This window comes from Poecile atricapillus, chromosome 4 (genome assembly GCF_030490865.1).
Source record: "Poecile atricapillus isolate bPoeAtr1 chromosome 4, bPoeAtr1.hap1, whole genome shotgun sequence".
In the NCBI taxonomy this organism is placed as follows: Eukaryota; Metazoa; Chordata; class Aves; order Passeriformes; family Paridae; genus Poecile; species Poecile atricapillus.
Window position 1 is genome coordinate 58,208,301 of NC_081252.1, and position 23,881 is coordinate 58,232,181.

Consider the following 23,881-nt stretch of genomic DNA (forward strand, 5'->3'; position numbering starts at 1 on the left):
GCAGAGTGATGGGATTTTCCAATGTTATTGAAGTGCTGACACATGAGGCTAGTAACTCAAAATGTACTTGGTGAAGAGATTGATAAAACACTCTTGGAAGATAGAGCTTCAGGAAACCACCTCAGCAGGCACAACTTCCCAGTGCTGACATCTCAGAGACATGATACTGCGCTGAAGCTTTAGTTTACTGCCTAGTCTGGCACCTTCTTGGGACTCTAAATTGAGCATAGACTAAACTGAGCAATTGTTTATTACTGCTGTTAGAAAAAAGGCAGCAGAAATGTTTTAGTGAGCAAAGATACCTGGACCAGCTTATGCTGGATAGGAAGCTGTATAAGCAATACTAACTGCAATAAATCAGCTAAGGAACAGTAAGAAAATTCATTCCAGAAGAGATGGTAACAAAAAAGAAGGCAGTAATGAAGAGCTTGGAAAAATAAAGTAGTTGCCAAAGCAAAGTAAGGAGTTTTCAGCGAGGACTCAGGGAAAAATGCTACCCCCTTAAAACACCAGTGGTGTTCTGTGTAGCACCTAGAAGTCTCTAGTTCAACTCCCTCAGTCCAGTCTTGGTTTATGAGATCACAGCAGTTTGCTATAAAATTCCCCCCAAATACCTTTTTAAGGGTTGTTAAAGCTATCACACCTCCCTTATAGTACATTTGAAAATTAAGCCACAAAACTACCTGATAAAACATGTATGCTATAAATCCATAAAACTAGACCACAAATAAAACTATAATGGCCAATAAAAAATAATTTAGATTTAAAAAGAAACCAAACCAGAAAGCAATGAATTTCACACTGAAAACACCCCTCCCAGCCTCTGTCTTCCAACCTTCACAGAACACTTCCATAAAATTAAGTTGCTCTGGTCTAATGGAACATGTCCCTGCCCATGGGACTAGGCTGAAACTAGGAATAACCTTGAGGTGCCTTCCAACCCAACCATTCCATGAGTCTATGATTCTGTACTTCAAGTATCCTATGATGTTCAAAACAACATGGCATCAAAATGTAAGAAAACATATTGTCAATAACTAGTAATACTCAAAACAGGGTATAAATTTGGACCTGGTTGAACACCCATCAAGCGCTGATTTTGCAAAAGTCAAGATGATCAATTGGTCTGAATTTGCATGCATTCCTTGGAGCCCTTTGGAAGGGAAGCAAGAATAAAACCTTCTAACCTTTCTTTGATGTAAACTCAATAGCTTGTTTTAAAATTCTGTTACTTAAATACAAACTTTGGTTACCTCCCCTAGGCACAAAGTGTGCACAGAGTCCAGTCCAGTCTCACGCTGTTGGAGGACCCCAGTCTGAGACAGAATTGAGAACACTGGAGACAGGTTTATGTTAAAAGCATTTGCAGATGTGTGTAGGTAGGATACTTTGTTCACTAAGTCACCTGCAGCTTTTCACACAAACAAAATATTACACTCAGAAATAGCCTGAGGATATAAGAGCTCCCTTGTGAGTTCATCCTGTCACTAGCACAGCTTTGGGGCTGCAGGGCAGAGCACAGCTCTTCAACCCCAGACACAGCAAAGTCCCACCCATGAACCAGAACAGATGAACAGGAGAAACATTGAAGGATGCTGTTCAATTAAAACAGACTTCACCTTGCCCAACTTGAATATGACCTGGCAAACCAACAATGTCACTTCCAGCCAGATATGACTGCACTCAGAACTTTTCTTCCCCTCTGGAATACTCCCTGTATCTACTTTGTGCAGTAGAAAGGGAAGGCAGCTACAACAAACTGAATTAGTGCCGCTGGTGTTTTACTGAAAGTTGGCTCACCAAAGACTGGACAATCCTACTCTAGGAAGTAAAATTCAATGCAGACTACAAACTCAACACAGCAATAGCTGTCTTGAATGTGCTGTTGCCATGAGTACATGCATGTTAGTACATCTGAGAGGCATTATGGAATAAAAAGTAACGCAATCTCTAATGCAAGCTGAGAAACTGAAAGAACAGATTGGGTCTATTGCAAGACCTTAAATCTGAAAGTCTCTATCTGTGATACAGGAAAAGAAAAACATAGTCAATAAACATTGAGGGAAAATGGAAGGTGCAAATTTTACTTACTTTTTTGGGACACTTCCCTCCCTGCAGCTATAATTAACTGGGATATACCTCCTTTGAAGTTCTGCCTTGGTTCACTTTGAGGCAACGTAATTCCAGCATGGCTAAAGAGATTTTGGCACAGCTACACTTTGATAGCCTTTGTAATTAAGAGTTCCTGCTGGATTTGTTCTGCAAAGTATGTAATTGGCACTTTTGCTGATGCACTTAACTTCAACAAATTGTAAACATTTTTCTTTCTTTTGTTTACTGGTCCTCTTTGAGTGTAAAGACATGCATATTTCTCCTGTTAATGCTGTGAAGTGAATCAGGTGAGCACATTTACTGACATCTTCCAAGCTGCTTTTATTAGTAGCTCAGTATTAAGCTAGGAGGGGGGAGAGGAGGGAAGCAGTCTCCCTTCCTGAGGGAACTCCTTCGACCAGGACTTTAGAACCAAAGGCTAACCCTGATTGGCTTTGCTGGGTTAAGGACAGGGTGGCACAGGACTTTGGCTAGAGCTGAGATTGTGCCAGTCAAATGTCAATATCCTCAACCATGATAGATAAGGCTGTTCCTTCACTCAATACTGAGCAATCAAGGTTCAGGTCAAGGAAATATCAGTAATCTACAAAGATAAAATGCACTGGAGAGACAGCAGTGGGAACAGAATGTCTCTTAATTCTCTTCTGCCTGCAATTTCTATGACGTCTCTGAAAGTCAAGCCAAACCCACTCTCAGTGTCGCTCCTCCTGAGCAAGCCATCAGATCCCTCCATTTAAATTAAGCATAAAAATCTTTAATAGAGGCCACAGATAAATCAACATGCCCCTAAACCCTGGACTGGAATTTTAAGTCTTCCAGAATCATAGAATCATCAAATGGTCTGGGTTGGAAGGAACTTTAAGGATCGTCTAATTCCCACACCCCTACCATGGGCAGAGATGCCATTCGCTAAATGAGGTTGCCAGGGCACCATCCAACTTGGTCTTGAGCAGCTCGTGGAAGAAGGCATCAGATACATTGCTGAAAATACTTGCATCTAGCTTTTTCTCTCCACCTACCCTTAATATTCTCTTTAGACTGGGTCCATCCTTTCAAATGCTAAAAGGCACTGGCTCTATCTCTTTGCCCTTATTTCCTACATAATCAACAGCAGCAACATAGCAAACCATAAATTCAGACAGTGTAAGGGAAGGCAATTTCATTTTAATTTAGAACCAATTTAATTCGCTCACACCCTCACATCCACATACTCATAAGCACCTGAATGTGCATGCCCAGATAGTTTGCACAAAATTCAGGTGGTAGACTCCTGAATCCAGGTCTGCTCAGGACTCCTTGTGACAACAGAGAAAAAGGGATACCAGCTATAATGTTGTCTGCAAGAACAGGCTCACTCTAGGAGGTGTCACAGGGCTCCTGTGGACAACTGTCAGAATTAAACCTGATAGGATTCTTCACTTTATCCTGCAAGTATGAGAACTGTGTAAAAGCAGGAGCAAGTGTGATTACATAATTGCAGAGCTGGGACACTGCCAGCTGGGAGCAGAAGCCATAATATCTCTGTGGGCAGAATGCCAAACACCATGGGACACTTACATCCCATTGCAACTTCCTTCAACCCCGGGCTTTGCTGGCACCAATGGTATACAGCTGCTGATTTCCTCACAGCAACATTACTTAATCTAAAGGAATAGTTAAATGCATTTTATTCACTTACAAGTGGCATTTCTTGTCTTCAGCTTACACAGGTGGTATGTAATTTTGGCTTTTTTCTTGGAACTCCTCAACAGGGCATTCTCCTTAGAGTTCCCTATGTCATTTTGCCTCTCTCTTGTTCGTCCTACTGCTTTATAATGTGATCCATGATGAATTATTTATTCCCCTCTCCAATATGGGCTTCTTAGATAGCTACCATTGCTCTATGGCACAAACTAAGACAGGTCTTCCCCTAAACCAGCTTGTGAAGCAAGAAATTAAGAGCCAAATTATAGCCAAAATTCCAAAGGCAACAGCTAGTTCCAGGTAGCATGAGGGATCTCAGATGTTACTGCTGCAGTAGGTAACAAGACACATGAACCAATTATGACTGCAGATATTAAATACAGGCCACTTACTAAGGAACTTCTGTGCTTACAGAGATGGATTTCCCATTTTGTCAAGGTTTACTAATGGGGTTTAAGGCATTTTTTGGTAGGTTTTTTTAAGTCAAGGAGCATTAGGACCAGCTGTAGTTTTTGTCACAAAGCTACACATCCCATGTCCCCTCTGCAAACATAAATGCATAATAAAGCAAGCTTTTGTTCACTATTGCTCTACAACCATCTCCTGTCTTTTTGAAGGAAGGTGCAAATACGCCACAAAATCCATTAAGTGGGAGCCAATGGTACCATAGCATGTCCAGGCTGTGGAGCACAACAGCACCAGCTGGTGAGAGACCAAAGCACACACTTGGCAATGGGCAAACTTTGAAGAGCTCAGGCAGAACAGGTAGGGGCAAAAGGTCTGGAAAAGGGATTATACAGGTAAAGAGCAGAAAATTAATACTGTGCTAAGATATTTTTTTTAAAAAATAGTAACGCCAAATGCAAAACAGATATTTATAAAGAGGCAGCAGTAAATGTTTCTTAGAGACCTAAAGATTTGTATTAGAGTGGATTGTGTGCATGCTTGCTGAGAGTATAATTTTCTTTGTCTACAAAATTATCAGTAAATTATGACAAGTCCCCACAGAAAAAGGTTGACTGAGCCCTCAGTTAGCGTAAGAGAGATCAAAATGGTGAGAAACCACCACACCCAGACATCACCAAAATCCTAAAATACTTCTAGATCAAATACTTATCACCCTTTTGAAAACAGGTGCATAAACACATTATTGATATATTTATTATTATAGAAATCTGTCAGCAAATCAAATTTTAAAAAAGCTTGTCAGGAGGAACCAGCAATGCACTCAGAAGCACTGACCACTGGTGTGGCACTGGTGTGTCTGTACCGTGTCACTGTGCAATGTACAATGTGCTCATGGCCTTATCCAAACCTGACACAAAGCTCCCACTGACTCAAGTTTATCCAAGACTGGACCAGAAAGGTGCACAGAATAACCTGAGAGAGATGGCTGAAAGACATGCCCCTGTGACATGGGACACACCTACTACTAACACAAATTTAGGAACTACTGGGGCAGGATAGATCAAATTTCCATATGCTCATGGATTAAAACTACATAGTACAAAGCACAGCAGAACATTACCTTTAAGACCTTGATGTGACAACTCTAAGTTAGATCAGAAGTAAAAATTTCCTGGAAGAACACAAGGCCAGGTTTAAGGTGAGTGGGCTCTGTTGTAAGAGCAATTTCTTAGTAAGAATTATCTTCTCTACATAGAAAATCATGGCACTTCTGGATAGGCATTTCTGCCCCTCCTGCCCTACAGCTTCACTGTGCCTTGAAACATGACCATCTGCTGGATGAGAATGATGAACAGCAAGCAGCTTTCAAGGAGGTTGTTAGGAAAGGGAAAAACTTAGTCTCTTTCAAAACCAAAAGCTTGTTTTACCAGGGTCTCCCCCAAAGAGATCAAAACCTTCAGAAGTTCACTTTAAAAAAGTTACTGAAAAATAGTCTACCTCAAAACAAGAGGATAAGTTTCGTATTCAAATTTTGCAATGCCAAATAGCAATTTCAAAAGATTTATTTTTAAAGCACAGAATGGAAACTTGGTCCTCTTCACAAATACAAGGTACACTCACTGTTCTAAACAAAGATCATGCATTAAGCAGCATTGTTCATTCAAAGAGCAGAGTTTAAAGTCAGTTAATAATGACAGCTAGTAGGGAAGAAAGTATTTTAGATTTCTAAACACTGTTTCTAGTTTGTACTGCTTAGCACTACATCACGCCTACAGTAATATGTAAATTGCAAATAACATGATTATGCTGAGGGCTATGCACAACCTCCAATGCTAAATCAGAGTGAAAAATTATACTCTCTTGAAATTTTTCATTACAAAAAATTCCAGATTGAGAAGACAGGCTTTCAGGAACAAATTCACAGAAACTAGGCAGGCTGAGACATGCAAACATTTGAAAAATCGTGCACTGCACACACACATTACACTGAGGACTAAAGAACTGCATAGCTTGAAATGCTGTGTTACCAAGGATAGATAAAGCTCCGAAGAGCTTTCAAAACTATGTATTTCATTAACAGTTGCTAAATTTTGTTGTGTAACTAGCCCTACACTGATTTGCAATCTTACGGTTTGGTTCTACAAAAAACTTTCTTACCCATTATTAGAACACAAAGTCTGAGAAGCAAAGAATTAGACCCCAAGTTTTGTTGGTATTATATACAACTTTATTTTATCTTTGTAACAGTACAGGACTGAACAGCCTAGCTACAAAAACTTCAGTTGGTATTTCTTCTTCTCCACACCTATTAAAAATAGCAAATAGAAAAGCTTTCAAGGCTCTAGCTGGTACCAAACCATGTGCCAGACAAAAAAGAGTCAATAAAGGTACTCTAGAACACAGTCTTAGCTGAGAAGCAATATAGAATTCCAACTTGATTCAGCTGCTTGAGGAGGTATGGGATCCATCATCTCAGCAGCCTGAAGTAAAATTGCTTTCTAACTAGTTAGATAACCTTTGAAATGTATCACTCCACATCACTCCCAGTCCCAGGGACAGTATGGATAACACCCCTGCTTATTATAGCAGCCAGAATGAGTTTGAACCTGCTTTTAACGTTTTCTGTTCATTCTTCAATATACAATTTCTTTGTGCCATTAAAAACAGTATTTACAGTTCGGTTCTGTCCCTTTACTATTACCAAAGTCTGTTTCAAGGATCCAGACTTGTCTCATGTTCTTCAGTTTCATCAGGTAGTTCTTCAGCAGACGCATCACACACATTGTCCTGGCCATCTGCAGGCTGATTTGGCTCATCAGGTTCCCCAGCTGCAATCTGAGTTGTTTCTTCTTCCTCTTCTTCCTCAACTTCCCCATCATCCTCTACATCCATCTCAAACACCCTGATATGGCGAAGGTTTGAACTTAGCTATAGAGACAGTTAAGAAGTTCCTGTTAATGACTAAATAAGTAAAAACACCAACAGCATTTTAATTGTTGGACAACAGCTTTGAAAATAACCTATCTTTGAAATGGAGGTTTCAAGGGAATTAGCAACTTTTTTATTGCTTTACAGGCTGAGAAGTAAAGCAAGTAGATCTATTACCTTCTGTTAAAGTTTTCCATCCTGTGCTATTAGACAGATATGAATGACACAGTAGTAGCAGATTATGAGAAAATAATCTATTTGTTAAAAAAAAAAAAAGTAACTTTTAGGTTACCACTTCAGTCAGCACACTTCCTTTAACAGATAGGCTTTTTCAGAGATACTGCACTTACCACACAAGAAACTTTTCTAATGCCATTTACAGAAACATACTGAGCTTTCATATTCTCCAGCACTCTCCACTGACCCTCCAAGAAGACAGTACGTGTGGGTATCTCACCACTTCGTTCATCCAGCCTGCAAGGAAAAAAGCACAAAGCTGGTTCACAACAACTGCAGTTCTAAGAAAAAACTTCTGTTTCTTAAGCCTAAATTTCATCATATGCAACAAGCAGATAAGCCTCTGAAACCATCATAATGCCACTACGATACTCAAGAGCAGGAGATCCAACTGCAGAGACACAGCATGTTCCAACCGAGTTAAAAACATTACAGCAGGTGAGAAGGGAGTTGTAAAATCTGATATTCCCACAAAAAACAGCTATAGCAGGATGTGGGTGGCTTTTCCTCAAACCTCTCCTCTGCACAAAGAGGAGTTTCTGAACACAGTCCTGGATGCAGTGCCACCCCTTACCCAGAAGTTTGGCCTCCATGACCTTTCCAATATGCATCAGTACCCCACTCACAGGGATTGCATGAAGATACTCCCTACCTCTAACAGCAGCCAGGCTTAGTTTGAATTTGCTCTTAATATTTTCTGTTCATTCTTCAATACACAATATCTTAGTGGCATAAAAAAGTTAATTTACAGTTCAGCATGGCTCTTTATTTTGAAATACAAACACATCTTAAGCAAACCACCAGAGAATGGGAGAAAACTAAAATACTGGATTTGCTGCTTGAACTACATTAGCCTTTGTGTGTGTGTGTGTTCACTTTCACATGATACTCTCCTCCACCTATGCCAATGCAGACAGTGGTACCAGTTCTGATGTTTTAAGGTTCATCTGACAATTTTTGTAAGGGTGACTACCAAGGAAAGATCAAGAAACACCTGTGTATTCTTATTACAAAGCAGAGGTATACGAGCATATATGCAGAAAACATCCTAAATTGAAGTATTCTGACTAGCAAAGTCAGCATCTTCTAAAGAAAAGAAGATTTCTGATTCTACAAGGTGTCTTCGGCTGATTCTTGCATCTCATGACAACCAGATACAGAAGTAGTATCAGGATCAAAAACCCAAACCCAAGCTCCCAAAAACTACAAAACAAACTATTTAGGAAGCTTCCATCTCCCCCATACTACTCTCCTGGCAGAAAAAGACTATCTGTCCTTAAAATATTTACACACATACAAAGTATGAGTAACTGTTCACAGTTACAATATTTGCTCAATTTGCTTTTCAGTTCTGTACTTTCAGATTTGCTCAAGGTTTTTCAATACCTTTCCATAGAATCCCAAATGAATTTCCCATCTTGGTCCTCATCCGTATATACTGAAGATAAAGGCAGCTGCGCCAAGACTCTCTCCTTCCCCTCTTGTTGAACACTCTCTTTCAGAACTACAGTTACAGTTTCATCATCATAGAAGTGAGCATCCAAACAACTGTAGCATCTACAGGAAAATAATTTAGAAAGCATCAAGTAATATAAGAGAATGCAGAACTAAAATATTTTGAAGTTGCACAGCACTCATGTTAAAAAGTATTCAGTACTTAACAATGAGCTTCACGGTAAATAATAAAAGAGGTCAGTTGTGCAGCTATGACACTGAATGATAGCCATAAGTTGGCAGACCCCTGTATCATGCAGGAAAAATTATTCTGAAGGGGAAATAAAAGCAACTCACAAAAAACCCTTACTAGCAACCTTCACATTTCAGATGAAACATAAGGAACAGTAAACATAAATACCAAAGAAAATTTAGAAATACAGCTGAAGGTACTGAGGGCAAATCACATATGGCTTTCCTACATGAAAAGGACAAGTTTAGTCTATCATATGCCTTGTAAGATGGCTACATTCAGGCACACCGAGTTTTATCCTACTTAAAGAACATCACAGAACAATACTTGTTTACAGCTAGATTTGTTTCTTGCAACAAATGTGTTGCAAGATGTGTTAAAGCTTTAGTTTTCAGCTGGAAAACTAAAATTTACTTGACCTTGAGATGAAGTGCAAGGTAAGATTCGCACAACTCTGCAGCTTCATGCCCCTGCGCCATTTCTTACACCCTGATTCACCCAGGTGAGTGAACTTCAAAGGTAACAATGCAAACAAAAGAAGATCACTAGGAAATATGATCTTTAATTCAGCAATCTACAAGAAAAATCAAATATACTGACCTGGAGTCTGAGCTCTCATTTATGCTGTTGTTCAAGAAGTTTCCAAACTCTACTGCAAGAATCCCATTACTGACAGACCTAGAACAGATTTAATTATCTCAGTGACAAAAACCTTTCCCTTCACTAAGAATCCAAAATCTCTAATGGCAACTGTGGTACAAGACGGTGAAAAAGCCCATCTAAACTTAGCACACTACATAGCTACATGACAAAATAATGTGATTGGTGGATGGGAACCCTTTAGATTCTTCTGCTCCTTAGGAAAAAAGTGACTAATGGAGTAAAATAGAAAACTACATCTAGCTTATGGGATACAGTTCTTTTACTGAATAATCCTCAATTGTCCTAGTCTCAGGTTCATTTTGTTTCTTGTTTATCCACAGCAAAAGAAGTTAGATTGTTTTAGGAATCGATGAGAGAGGAACTAGAAGTCACCACAAGGCAGTAATTCTGTCATCAGCAGCTATGAACTGGAAACACAAAAGACGGTTTCACCATGTGCTTTCCTCAGCAGTAAAAGTACTTTACAAATTCCCACTCCATCGCAGTCTCACCCAATTCACTGTCTCCTCAAATTAAATGGCAGATTATAAAAATCAGTATTTTACAGAGAGGAGGAGTTTTAGTTGTTTTTAAACCTAGCTTACTTCAGCCATCCCACTGATAGAATGCAGCTTGAACAGTTGCATCAGCACCATCATAGTGTAACAAATCACATCAAGGTACACAAACTCCTGAAGGTACACAGATCCATACCCCAAAAGAGATGCATTCTATTTAATGCACCTCTGAGTGCAGTCCCCATATTTCCAAAAGTATTAAATTGCAGACTGCAAGGCATTAATCAAAGAATACTATTTACAGTAAGACAAAGCAAGACAAAGCAACACTGGAAGCAGGATTCTCAGTAATTTTTCACAAGTTTGCATAAATAACTAATTCTGTGAGCAGTAATCTAATGGAGTCTGAATTTTCCTTATCCCAGAACCATTTTGGGTCTTGAGATTAGATTTTCTGAGTCTGATAAAACATGAATTTCTGCTGCAGTTTCCTGCTGCACTTCTTAATGCACTCTTCATTTTCTCTAGTATCCAAGAAAGACTCTATTCATGGTACTCGTTCCTTATTTTTACAAATAGATTTGAATTGCAACTGTACAAATGTGGCAAAGCTCACCCTCATTTTGTCTCACCTGGAAGTATCAGTATGTCTCCTCAAAATGTGTATTCTAGAAATAGAATTTTCCAACATGGTGAAGAGAACATAATGTAAATTAGATGTTTTGTCGTTCCACCTGCAATGTGGGGAAAGAAATGAAAATTTAGATCAAGTTTTAATAACTGGTAAACTATATGGAACAAGAATAGCAGCATACTTACAGAAATGGTAATTTAAATAACTGAGGTGTGGAATCTTCACTGCAAAGGAAAGACAAAGCAGTTTATAAAATGCTACTCATGCATGAGTTTCAGTTGCAAATTTCTTTAGCTGCTTTTAATAAAGAAATACCTTTGAGAAATTTTGTAGAGAGACATGCAGACTGCTTGATGCACTGACTTTCCAATTACATCCTAACAAATATAATAAAAATAGGTCATAAAATACAGGCAGTTATTCATAATTATACATCTTTTTAAGATATAAAAAAAATCAAACAAGCAACCAACCAACCAACAATCTCTGAGTACATCTGAAAGAAAATTTCACCAATATTTATCCTGGAATTAATATCCCAAATGCAAACACTACTGTCACTTCATATACTTGTTTCATGTTTCTCCATGTTAGATTAATGTATTGCCAACTAAGACAGTTAACTGCTACATAGCACATACACACACGTAATTAACATTAAAACCAGATCCCAAAATTGTGTGAACAGTGGATGTTAAACAAAAAAATCCCCCATTGTCATCTCCCTGGCCAAGGGCTTGAGATACCCCAGCAGTGAAGCTGGACTATACCTTAACTGTAGGCACTCAAAGGCAAAGATTAAAGCTTCAGGCCTTGCAAAGCATGACTGCTACCTTCAGTTGAATACCATCCCTAAAATAAAGTCATTTTTAAAAACTGAACTTACTGCTGGCTTTTGTAAACACTGATCAATGACTCCTTCCATTTGCCTTTTGACAAAATGCAGTGATTTCTCAGGATAATAGGGAAACAGAAGTGGGCTTTCTGTAAATAGACAAAGTTAATTTTAAAAATGGTTTATCTCTATAAAAACATATTAGACCATTTTTATCTCTAAAACTAGATTTTCTAAAGACTGTTTTCCAAACAAAAATGCTACCATTTCCCCCCTTTTTATTGAAATAAATAGGCAGGAAAAGGTAACTGTGGCAAATTCTATCATAAGCAGCTTCTGCTGTCAAGGTTTTAGAGTCTTTGGTTTCTAAAGTTAAACTAGAATAATTGTCACCATCTGCTCATTATAGTCTCTTACTTATTTTTCACCATGAATTAACAAAACAGTCTCTGAGTCCAGTGAAAGGGAACAAGTTAGGACACTCCCCCCAGGTATAACCTAAGCATAACTATTACTTTCTTGAACTGGAATTAAGATATCCTAAAATAGACCTTTTCTGGGATTCCCTCTGCACCAACACTTCTGAGATGGGTACAGAAAAGATGGGGAACTCCCAGTATCCACAAAATGGTAACTGACTAGGTAAGCAGCTACATAAACCCTGTGCAAAATAACAAGGCCCATTTATTTTATTCCACTCAGATAAAGATGAATGAGTAACACTACAGAAGGAACTCATAAGCATGAAAAAAGATAACTCTTCTACATTTGTTACATTCTACATGTATCTTGCATTCACTTCTTTTTCATGAAAGCATATTACCTTTAAGATGAGTACTATCTTTAAGAAAGTTAAACCACTGGTTTCCCTCTGTATTAGGTGGTGACACAAGGTCATCATCTTCATCTTTCAAGTACTAGAAAAGAAACACACATTTTTAAGATGGCAACTGAAGAATAGGGAACATTAGAATTCACCTTCACTATTGCCCCTAGTGAATATAATAAACATTTCCTGTTAAACTAACATGCCATAGTCTTAAAACTAAATATTGCACTCCAACTAGAAACAATAAGAAAAATCAACTACTGTTTAAGATCATATGCTGGTACTTTCCTAAGAAACTGATTTTTAAATCAAGTCTGAACACAAATGTTTTGAAATGCAGTGATTAATGCCATACAGACAACAAACACATCAGTTTTGCTGAAGCTGGCTTTTAGAGTTTTACTGCTGCAAAATGTTTAAAATGTTTTTGTCTTTTCCTAACAATACAGCATGCGTAAAGTGAAACTACAAGGTTTTAAACCCTCATTTCCCTAATAATAAGGGGAAACAATTTACTCTCTTTTACCATTACTGGTATCTACAACACAGAGCAAAAGGGCCAGGGAAGAAAAGTGGACACAGCTTTAAAAGCTTCTCTGTCTAAGGATTTTCTCATTTATTCTTTTTGCATTTATTCCTTAGTTCTTTACCTGGCCAACTCTCTCCACATTGAAGTATTTTCCTTTACGATTGTAAAGTTCTGGTGCCTAAAAAAATAATGCAAACAAACCCGCTATTTCAATACAAAAATAATAAGAAGTAGTGAACAAAAAGATGATCAAATTATTTTAGTCTAGGATTTTTCAGATTCAGCTGTTGTCAGCAAAAATACCGTCAAATCATGTACTTTGAAAACCAGTATCACTGACCTCATTGAAGTGCTCAGTAAGAAAATCAGCAACAAATGTGATATCTTTTTGAGTCATCTAAAAGGAAAAAAAACAGTGAGAAAAGCAAAGGGTAAGAAATACATTTCAATGAGCACAGAACACACATTCTATAGGCTGCACAAGCACAGTTCCCTCAGCCTGTACTCACAGGGCAAATGTTCCAGCCTCCAACCTATTTGGGAATGCTCGCTGAACTCATCCCAGACCATTCTTGTCTTGTACAGGACGGTCCCAAACTGGAGATGTAACCAACAAGTGCTAAATAAGGACAGTAACTACTTCCCCTGACCTCCTGGCCATGCTCTCATTACTACAGCTCTGGTCACTCTGCCCTGCCCTTTGTCAGGGCATACTGCTGGCTCATGCCCAGCGTGCATCCCACATCATCCTGGCAAAACTGACACCTTCCCAGAAGCATGGGCTCCAGCACTGCACTCACAGGGGGTTAGCCCACCCCACAACAGAATCTTGCATTTTCTCATTCATGAATTGCAGGAGGTCCCTGTCCATTCCTCCAGCCTATCTATTTCTGGAAGGCACCTCTGCCCTCAAGTAAGGGCAGGGTGATGGTGGCTGAAGATTTGATGCAGGTATTATATTACTATATTATTGTGTTATTTTATATTCCCTCTCCTCTACTGGGGCATTGATAAAGATATTAAAATCTCACTCTGGTTAACTTCATCATTTAGTGCACATAAAGAGCTGCTATACAGAGGCCTTGCATACCCAGCATACTAAATACAGTAGTGTTAACAAAGAAAACAGAAAAAGTAATTTATGCACAACAGCATATTAGTGTGAATGTGCAGGCATCAACTTTCTCAAAAAAATTACACAGACACTACCCTTCATGTTCTGGAACAAAAAGAAACCTTTAATTCCGCTTTCAAGATGAGCAGAATATTGAGGATATCACCATTGATCAGAAAATGTTACTATTACCTTGTTCAGCTCTGGAAGCACATGATCTTCTGACATCCTCAACATTGCTGAGGGGAAAATTATATTCTTATTGCATTAATATTTTAATACTGGTTTTATTTTTTTAATTTATTTTTTTTAATTTTAGTTTTATGAATACTTTAATAATGTTTTCCTAATATTCTTAATTTTTCTCATGTATGTAATAAGACTCTGCTGTTAAAAAAGATTAATTCACTAGAAGCAGAAGAGCCTGGAATGAAGAATTACAAACTGAGACTGAAATTAAGTCTCTCTAGTCTCACTAGCTTACATTACAAATCTTGAAGAATTTTTATCTTTAATCTTTTCCAACCACATTCTGCCCTGTACAAGACTAAAACAAAATTATTACGAAAAGGGCTCATAAGAATTTGTTCATGTCCATACTAAGAGTACTAAAATGGATATATGTAAAATACATGAAAATTGTCACGCTCAGAAAAATGTGTTTTAACAGAATTGTACAGGATTAATTTTAAATCTGCAAGGCTTGGATAAAGTTCTCTATCTAGTCTGAAACCAAACAAACAGTAAAAATAACATTATGATTGAGAACTTCAATAGTTCTGCTTTCCACAATTCTTAAAATTAGAACTATTATATTCCTGCTACTAATGGCTAACACTGCTTATCTGATGCGTTTACAGTATCTGGTCATACCATTTAGTTTTTGTAAAATAGTTCTAAAAAGATCAAACAGAAGTTATAAACTTATTCATAAATACTTTATAAAAACAAGCAGTCTAAAATACAGCGTGCTTCATTTCCTTCTAACATTTTCTCTGCAGCTACTTAGACACAACTGAAGGTGGCTACTAAGTGCATGTGGACATTCTGAGACTGTTTAAAGCTGTGCAGAAGCTTACAAGTAACTAGGCTGCCACAGGAGAAAACAGCAAGTAACAGAGTAAAAGAGAATTAGTCTTTACTTCAAAAATCTGGTGTAGACTACAAAAAGTCCTTTATTTTTCTCTAAATCAAGACTAGCAAATTGCTCATGAAGCAGAAAAGTTTGGAGCAGCATACCAGGTCAAGTATATACAATACCCACTCTACATATACTAAATTTAATTGAGAAATTGAGAATTTAAAATCAAATCTGTCTTTAATATTGTAATTACTCTTGCCTCACCAACTATATTCCTTTACATGTCCAGAAATTTTCTATGATAGCAAAAAATAAATGGTTATAACTAAGATTGGCCCAGTTACTTGCCTGCATTTCAATATAAAACAGATACTGGATGATTACTATATGATCAATCTTACCAACATAAAGCCATCGAAAAAATGCCTTGAAGTTTTTCATACTACTGTCAATCACTCTAAACAAGAAAAACAAGAAAAGAAATTACAATATCTGACTGTCACAAGCCATTCCAGGCTTAACAGAAGAAAGGCCACAAGCACTGTCAGTTTTTCTCAAAATGCCAATACAATGTTTCAAGACTATTCTTGTGGTATGAGTCTGACATGCAGTGAGACAAGATGAAAGCTCACCACCAACACTGGAGTCATGCTCTCCCAACCTCCTCAGTTCCCAGCCCATCAATCTCCTCCAATACAAGACTGAATAGGAATGATTTTTAAACTCTTCAGACTTTATACTTACTGAAGCAGCTCATTTGCCTTCAGGATGAAAGAACCGACAGCAGTGATAGCCTCTGTAAAAGAAGCTAACCATTATTATTAAGCTTTCAAAAGTGAAATCAGAGCAGGTAAGTAGCAGTAGTGTTACTGTACCATCAATTCCAGCTGCATCTAATCCAAGAGATTCGTATTTTTGTTTCCATAAAGCCATTCCTTTCAATTCACTCAAGTGGTATAAAAGTGCCTCAGAGCCGCTAGGAAGGCAGAGGAAAGAAGTATGACATTTTATTCACCCTCTGGAAATCCAGTGCTCTGCTGCGTGCTACATTTTTATCATCTAATGCGTGAAGTGCAAAGCTTTATAAGGTAGTTGGCATGAACAAGAGGTAAAGGTATCACTTCAGAAAAAAGTAGGTATTGTCCCAATGACACAAACTTAGTGTGAATATTTGGCATAGATCCCATAAAACACACCAGGCAGCAACTTACAGGTGATGTATCATGGAGATTGCTCAAAATATTTCACTAGTTCTCTACTATGCAAAAGTGAAATAATACATTTTCCCATGATCACAGTCCCTATACCAGCACACGTCCATAGAAAGCACCACCAAGACAGCATATTGTCTTTTAGCAGAGCATATAATATACCATTTTATCTATAATTCATTGGAAATTCTGTGACTTACCTCTGCAAATGACTTATAACCAACTTTTGTATACTGGAATAGGAAGACTCTATGGACTGACCAAGTTTTTTTAAACCCTGTTAATAAAGAAATACAATCATATACTTATGTTCTGTTAACATAAAAGTTATTAAAAGATATTGAAATAGATTAGTTTAGAATGTTTAAAAATATGTTAACATACCTTTACTGTCAGCTGGTTCATTAGTAATGCCTGAAGTTCCAGACTGAAGAAGGTGGGGAGAGAACCAAATAGGCATTTAATTTTGTGTTTCAACATCAAGTGCAAAGGCATACTCAGATAAAACAACAGTAACTACCTTGCTTTGCCCCATAACAACAGCTGCATAAACTCATCCTGAACAGAAGTGGTTGTATTCTTTTCCTGTCAGTCAAAACGATTGAAATAAGATTGGTGAAGAGATTAAACCCAGGCTACCAAATTATCTGATGACACTCCATATACAGTATTTCAAAGAACCCATCCATATCTTTGAATGTTGAAATCAGACTACTGATCACTGAAAATTTTCTGATCACTGAAATTTTTCTAGTATTTTAAGTTATTTTCAACTGCATTACCCAATAAAAATTCTAAACAGTTTGCCATCACAAACAATCTATTTTAAAAAATAAATAAATTACAAGATTCATTAACTTCTGGCCATGGTCAATGAACACAAAATTTAAGCAAATCCAATTGCATCTTAAACATGGATAGTTATATGTGTTCTACTGAACTAGGCTGTAAGTGTTGTTACTGACCATTTACAGTGATCAGTTTACCAATTACTTAAGTACAAAGAGCACAACCTTAAATAGAAAACAACTGATCAACAGCTGGGCAAGCTGAAAGCTATGATTTTTTAAAAATTCAGAATAAATAGAAGTATCGCAATACAATTTTGCTTGATTGTACGAAGGTACCTTCAACATCAGAGCACTTGACACACAAGAGCTTCCAGGCCATCCCTGAACTTAGAGATTGTTATCTGGAGGCATCATGCTTAAACATTAAGATATGCAGTAGACTAACAAAAACAACAGAACTACTGCAAAAAGTGTTTTTCCTAAAGGATGGTTAATCCTACAGTACCTGTACAAATTTTGTTAGTCGTGAGTCCATCTGCATCAGTATTTCTTCCCATGCTTCACACATGCATGTCAATGACAGCTTTATATACTGTAATACAGAAACCGGCATTAGTATTATTTCCTTCCTCCCCTTCAACAACACTTTCAAAAAATGGATGTTACAATATAAAGGGAAGATATACTGTAGGTCGTACATACAATTTATTACCAAATTCCAAGTTGGAGCTTCACATTTACTTAAAACAAACTCAAGCTTCCTACTAGAAAACATTTAATTCACTTGCATTAGAATGTCAAAGCCTGCAGAACCACAAGACTGAAAGGATGGTGTAACACAACTATACCTGTAACAGAGTTGAGATGTGAGTAAACTTCCGGGCCATTCGAGTTACCTCAGGTAAGTAACTTGATAATAGACTAGTGTCCAACTATAACAAATGAAAAAAGCAACGGTTAACAGATGATTTGTCTTTTAATATATAGATTACAGAAATTAAAAGGCAGACAGAAGGAAGGACCCACAGAAAATCTTAGTTCTCAATTCCTTAAGGTTGATTTTAAGAAGAAAATGCATTTAATTCAAAGAAGCACTAACTATTTTTAATATATCTATAAGATTTAATACATCTGATAAGGTCCCACATTTTGGAGCTCTAACAGTAAGAGTTTTAAGGATGACTGATAAGATAGGATAATCAAAAGCATTGCTGTTATGCCTTTGTGTGCAGAATGAAGAAAATCTGAATAATTGCAACTGCAGTTGAATAAATTTATGTCATTCTAAAAGTAGTATTTCAAAAGAATGCCCCAGATCACCACTGTCAGTCTCATCAGTGAAACTGTATGTTAACATCATAAATTCAAAAGCTAAACTGGGGTTAATTTTAGAATAACTGGAACTGGTAGTTTTCGTTTTTTCTGCAAATAATGGGAAAGCAACAAAGCTACCAGAATGTAATTTTAAAAGAAGTTTTACTTCTAAAAAACATTTTAAAATTACTTTACTTGCCTGAAAATATGTTATCTCTGCTTCGCTGTCTGAAGAGCTTTGTATCTCTGTAATAACTGACAGTGATTTCAAATCACTAGACAAACACAGTCCACGACAAGACCCTGCCACCTGAAGGATTCCAGTTTACCAGTTAATAAAACATTCCATTTTCTCTAAGACATATTTACTTCTCTAACACATTGACATACAAAGATGACTGTTCAATGACATGTAAAAATGAAGTATAATTTTCACCTGTTACTCAGGAACAACCCCCCACTCTCTTTATTGTGTATTAACAGCAAACTTTGAAACAAGGTGCTAAATTCCCCAGTTAAAAGTTACAGTTATGTCTTTCCATCAATAACCAACAACCCAATCAATTAGTTTCTTTAATTTCAGCAGTTTCACTTATGTGTAAGCAAGCATAGGTATATTTTTACCCAATTAAGCAGTGGTTTGTTATATTACGAAGAAAAAATATGGAAAGGAACCAAGCATACCCCATTTACTGTAGCAATCTTGAACATTCCATAAGCATGTATCTCAATAAATCCTGAGCTGCCACCAAGAACAAGAGCATTAAGTCTATAAAAATAGAAGAACGTGTCGATCAGCATACTGAAAAAAGTTTGAATGCACACAGATACAATTCTTAATACTTAAATACCATCCCTTTAACAATGTTCCTCTAAAGAATCACTGCATAAAGGAAACACTTGCAATTCAAGAAATTTAAAAACAAATGAACAAATTAGCTCAGATTTTACTGATAAAACCTGTCTCTAACATTTATATTAAGAGTATCAATTACTACACTAACTGAGAGAATAGGGGAAAAATAGCACAGTTTAGTCAGAGAGCCCTTTTTTACTGAAAGTAATAAATCTCTAGCAAGCCCCCCCTTACCAAAGCCGGCTGGAAAGCATTATTAGAAAGCTACTTTGAATTTACCCTGACTATATGCAGAGTGAGTTTGTCACACTCACTCAGTGGCACTCCTCAGCACCTCAAAGGCAATGAACATTTGAAATGGATCCAGCAGCAATAACAGCCACAGAAGTAACAACAGCATCAGAAACAGAAATCCAGTTCAAAGAATACGATCTGAGACAGACAGGTCTATGTTTTGCTCACTTATTAACACATATGTGCCACAATGGCTTGGGAAAAAGCCTGTAAATACCAGAAAATCAACTTCTACCTGTTACATATCTAAATAAATATACATTGAAGCAGAATGTTTCTGCTAAAGCCAACACAGAACTTAGAAAAACATCTTAAAAACTTTTGGTTTGATTAATTGAGCAGATGAAGGGAACAGAGAATTCACAAAGCTCATCACCACAGGCAGCTCACTCTCTCTCAAGCAAGGATATCCTACTGTAAGAAGTGCTACCAATTTTTAAAAAGGAGTAACTGGTGATTGAGATGCAGATTTGAATCAAGGAGGGTGGTTCTGAGTGGTGAGACTGTAAGGAACAGTGAAATAGAAAAAACAAGGCAGAGACATTAAGTGGCCTCCTCAAAAAAGCAGCACAATGCACTGCACAAAGCCAGTCTCTGTTAAATTACACTTCCACCAGCTGCCCTTCATGTGTTTCCTAATAACAGATGCTTAGGTTAAAGTAACACTGATATGGCTAATTTCAGAGCTACTTTTAAATTTAGATTTGTCACACTCATACAAAACCCCACGAATTCTCTGTATAGAACAAGCATTCACAAATGTCTACAAGACCAGCTTATGTAACACATAAATCAGCCTTCAAATGCACCCCAAGAAATCTGCTAAGAAAAAGAAGACATGACACCAACAGCAGTTGCTGATAAAGTGCCTTATAATCCCTCTAAACTAAGGGGAAAAGGTGACTGATGGAAATTTTAATATAGATTTTGAACTTTATCTCTGTACTTAAAAAAAACACATTCCATATAATTTCTCTGAGACTTTAAAAAACAATTGTGAATAACTTAACAGTAAATTCAATTATCCATTATTTTATACCTCTAAAAAAGCCACCAAACAAAAAACCTCAACCAACAACCCACAACCAGAATTTACCTGACATCACCCAGAAGCTTCATAATCTCATCTGACTTTTCTTCACTGAAAATACAAAACATGTGATTAGGGCTTATGTAGTTTGTCTCAATACCAGAAAACAAAATAAAATTAAAAAATAGAGAGTTATAACATGACAATTTCTTACCTGAAAATTTTTGCAGTGGTACTGTAACTGAAAAGAAAAAAATTACTCTCAGTAACAATGATCAGATGTCTGTAGAGCATTAAGGATGAATACCCAAAATAATGACAACAAATGACAAATGGTATTTCCTCAAGCTTACTAGTGTAACACTTACTTTTTTGGTAGTGCTGGTAATTTAGGCAAAAGGAGGTTTGATTCATCTTCAGCATTGTAAAAGGAAGTGAGAACACTGAAAAAGACATAACACTGTCTTTATTGCCCAAGCTGTAAAAATGAGAAGAGGCTTTCTTTTCAACTCCAGAGTTAAGAGTATAATATAATTATACAATTATGTTAATATATAATTATATTATATATATCATAATTAATATATATGGAACTGTAAGTACATAACTCAATGCATTATGCATTTTGAAATTACAAATATCAGAGGACAGTCATTTATGGGACCTTCAATAACTTATCAAGTGATCAAATTAACAAAAGAACTGAAAATCTTATTTTTATTTTCAGTGAACAAAGTTTATATCTGCTGGCTCAGAGGCTTGTCACCACATCCTTCATTACCTGAAATGCAGTTATTGTCTAACTGTTTAAACTCTCTCCAAACCTTCTATACTTAGTTTAAATTGATTGATATTGAAGCAAACTGGATCATAAGACAGACTGTACATGCTAACACTAGATTAAGCAGCTCTTAAGGAGAAGCACAAGATCATGCTGAAATTTAATGTATCACCCAGAGAACCACAAGACTAAGGTATTAGCACTAAAAATACGGATATGAAAAGTGTCTGTTCTAAAAAATTGAAAATTTTAGCCAAGTGATCAAAAAAACCCACAGCTGTGGAACACTGTATTATTTTATGTGACTGCTTGTAACATTCCAAGTATAAATTATCAGTAGGGTGGCATTACATACCCTATGATTTACTTCTTTTCAGACTCACCTGCTTTCCTCGGTTACTTCCATCCAATGCATGTATGTAATAGATAAGTCCACAGAGAAGGAGTGCAAGCTTTCAGGTTTTTCTACATCACACAGAATAATTCGCTTGGTATCAGCAAGGCCAAAAGCCAAAACTACAGAACGACAAGTAACATGTATAAATAACCAATGTGCAAAACTCTGTATCTTACCCTGACCTAGAACTCAACATGCTTCTAACACTTCTAACAATAGTTCTGATAGAGGCCTCCAATTTTGCAGATTTGAGTCCAATACTATATATAACATTGTCCACCAGCAAGGTTTGGTGGACAAAAACCACAAATTATAAGTTGCTGAGCAACTTTTGCAGCACTTTCTTCATCCATAATAGCAAATAGGCAGAGGTTTCTGTATGTACTTCCTTATAATCACAGGAAATCAGCCTAAAAAGAAGTTTCTTAAACTCTTCAGATGCCATCATAAAACAATATGGTTAGTTTTTATCCACATGTCATGGAAGAAGATTGCTCCCATTCTCCCACCTCCAGTGAATAAAAAAATAACTGATTTCTGGCGTAAATTTATTGAGCTACTAATTTCAACATTTTTATTAATAAGGAAAAGGCTTTTTTTTCTTCTCTGGTCTAGAATTAGAGCAATTTTAGCCTATGAAGGTTTGCCTATGCTAAGTAAGCTAAGCTCTTCAATCAATCCTCATCAGACAGCTTCTTTCTCAATAAACTCTAGTTCATACAAAATATCCTGTTTAGTTAGGAGGTTAAAATTTTGCTATACCCTGAAAAGAAGCATTTGGGACATAAATCTGGCTTACAAATCTTTCTTGCAATTGCATTCAACAGTGTTAATCTCTCTATTACTGGGAATGAACCTACATAAAATTAAGCCACCCTTTTCTTCAAACACAGTTTACTTGAAAATTTCCTTCACAGATGAGAAGTATCATCCTTCATGATTTCCCATGGGGTTTTATCGCACCATATCACCTCATATACTTGACATTACTTTTGCCATCTGGTCTCCAAGCAAGAGCAGTCACTTCTTTTCCTGTATTTTCATTTGGAGGTAAACTCCACACACGTTGAAAGTTTGCAAGTCGATGAAGTAAAACCTACAAAGTAAATGCATTAAAGACAAACTTAAACTACATTCTCCCCTTAATAAAAGTTTGTAAATCAGTTCAGGATGCAGTTTTTTACCAGTTTTTAATTCCTGTGTCTTAAGCACCATCTGCTTCTGTAACAAATGATTTACTCCTCTGTTATTTTAGAGGGCAGCACATGGTTTACAGTAGTACAGAGAAATAAGTTGAGCCTTGCATAAGAATAAAACCTCCTAATCAACAAGGGTTATTCATCACCTCTCTAGCAAACAACCCGAAAGCACAAGTCTTGTCTTTATGCCTGATCACATACTGCAGCTCCAGGGGAAGAAGTACTCAAAAGTAGATTTAATTTAAATAGGAACTTTCATGCACTTTAAAAGCCCACAAACAAGCAACGAGCACATCATATGTGAATTTGTCCGGAAATCCGAATGCAAAAAAATGAAGGAGCAGTATGTATTAAGACGCTTGATTTAAAAAATTGCTATCCCTAAATGCCTGGCCAGGCTTACGCGAAACATGCCCCAGGTAACAGCAAAGGCATCTGGGCCTGCAGGAAGAGGCAGCATCCGTCCCTCCCGTGCTCCTTCCCCGGCACCCGCACTCACCTCCCCCGCTCGGTTAGCCAGGGCGATGAGGTCCCTTTTGGGGGACCAGGACATGAACACGACCTCCTGTGGCAGCTGCTTCTCGCCCACCTGCCTGAAGGCGGGCATGGCTGCGGAGCTCGGCCGGGACCCGCCGGGCCTCGGCTCCCGCTTCCGGGGGCGGCACTTCCCGCCGCGGCGAGGGCGGCAAGGAGCGGGCTGGGCCTGGCTGCGGGGCGGAGCCGTGCGGGTGATCTCGGCATCGGGGCGGGCCTCGGCAATGGGGAGGGCCC

The 23,881-nt window shown here is 37.5% G+C and overlaps 1 protein-coding gene across 1 annotated transcript; it reads right to left on the minus strand.

Annotated features, from left to right (window-relative positions):
• Positions 1-5,998: 5,998 nt before the first annotated feature.
• ANAPC4 (anaphase promoting complex subunit 4) lies at positions 5,999-23,792 on the minus strand. The gene is made up of 28 exons (XM_058838409.1): positions 23,610-23,792; positions 22,902-23,007; positions 21,898-22,030; positions 21,102-21,176; positions 20,948-20,974; positions 20,800-20,844; positions 19,238-19,322; positions 18,753-18,863; positions 18,088-18,171; positions 17,745-17,831; positions 16,969-17,033; positions 16,833-16,875; positions 16,649-16,725; positions 16,113-16,213; positions 15,982-16,033; positions 15,639-15,694; positions 14,349-14,395; positions 13,383-13,439; positions 13,164-13,220; positions 12,508-12,601; positions 11,736-11,833; positions 11,165-11,226; positions 11,035-11,073; positions 10,848-10,949; positions 9,656-9,733; positions 8,755-8,925; positions 7,482-7,605; positions 5,999-7,131 (listed from the first exon to the last, which is right to left on the minus strand). The coding sequence occupies exons 1-28, from the start codon at positions 23,715-23,717 to the stop codon at positions 6,916-6,918; spliced, it is 2,400 nt and encodes a 799-aa protein (XP_058694392.1). The 5' UTR covers positions 23,718-23,792; the 3' UTR covers positions 5,999-6,915.
• Between the last annotated feature and the right edge of the window lie 89 nt (positions 23,793-23,881).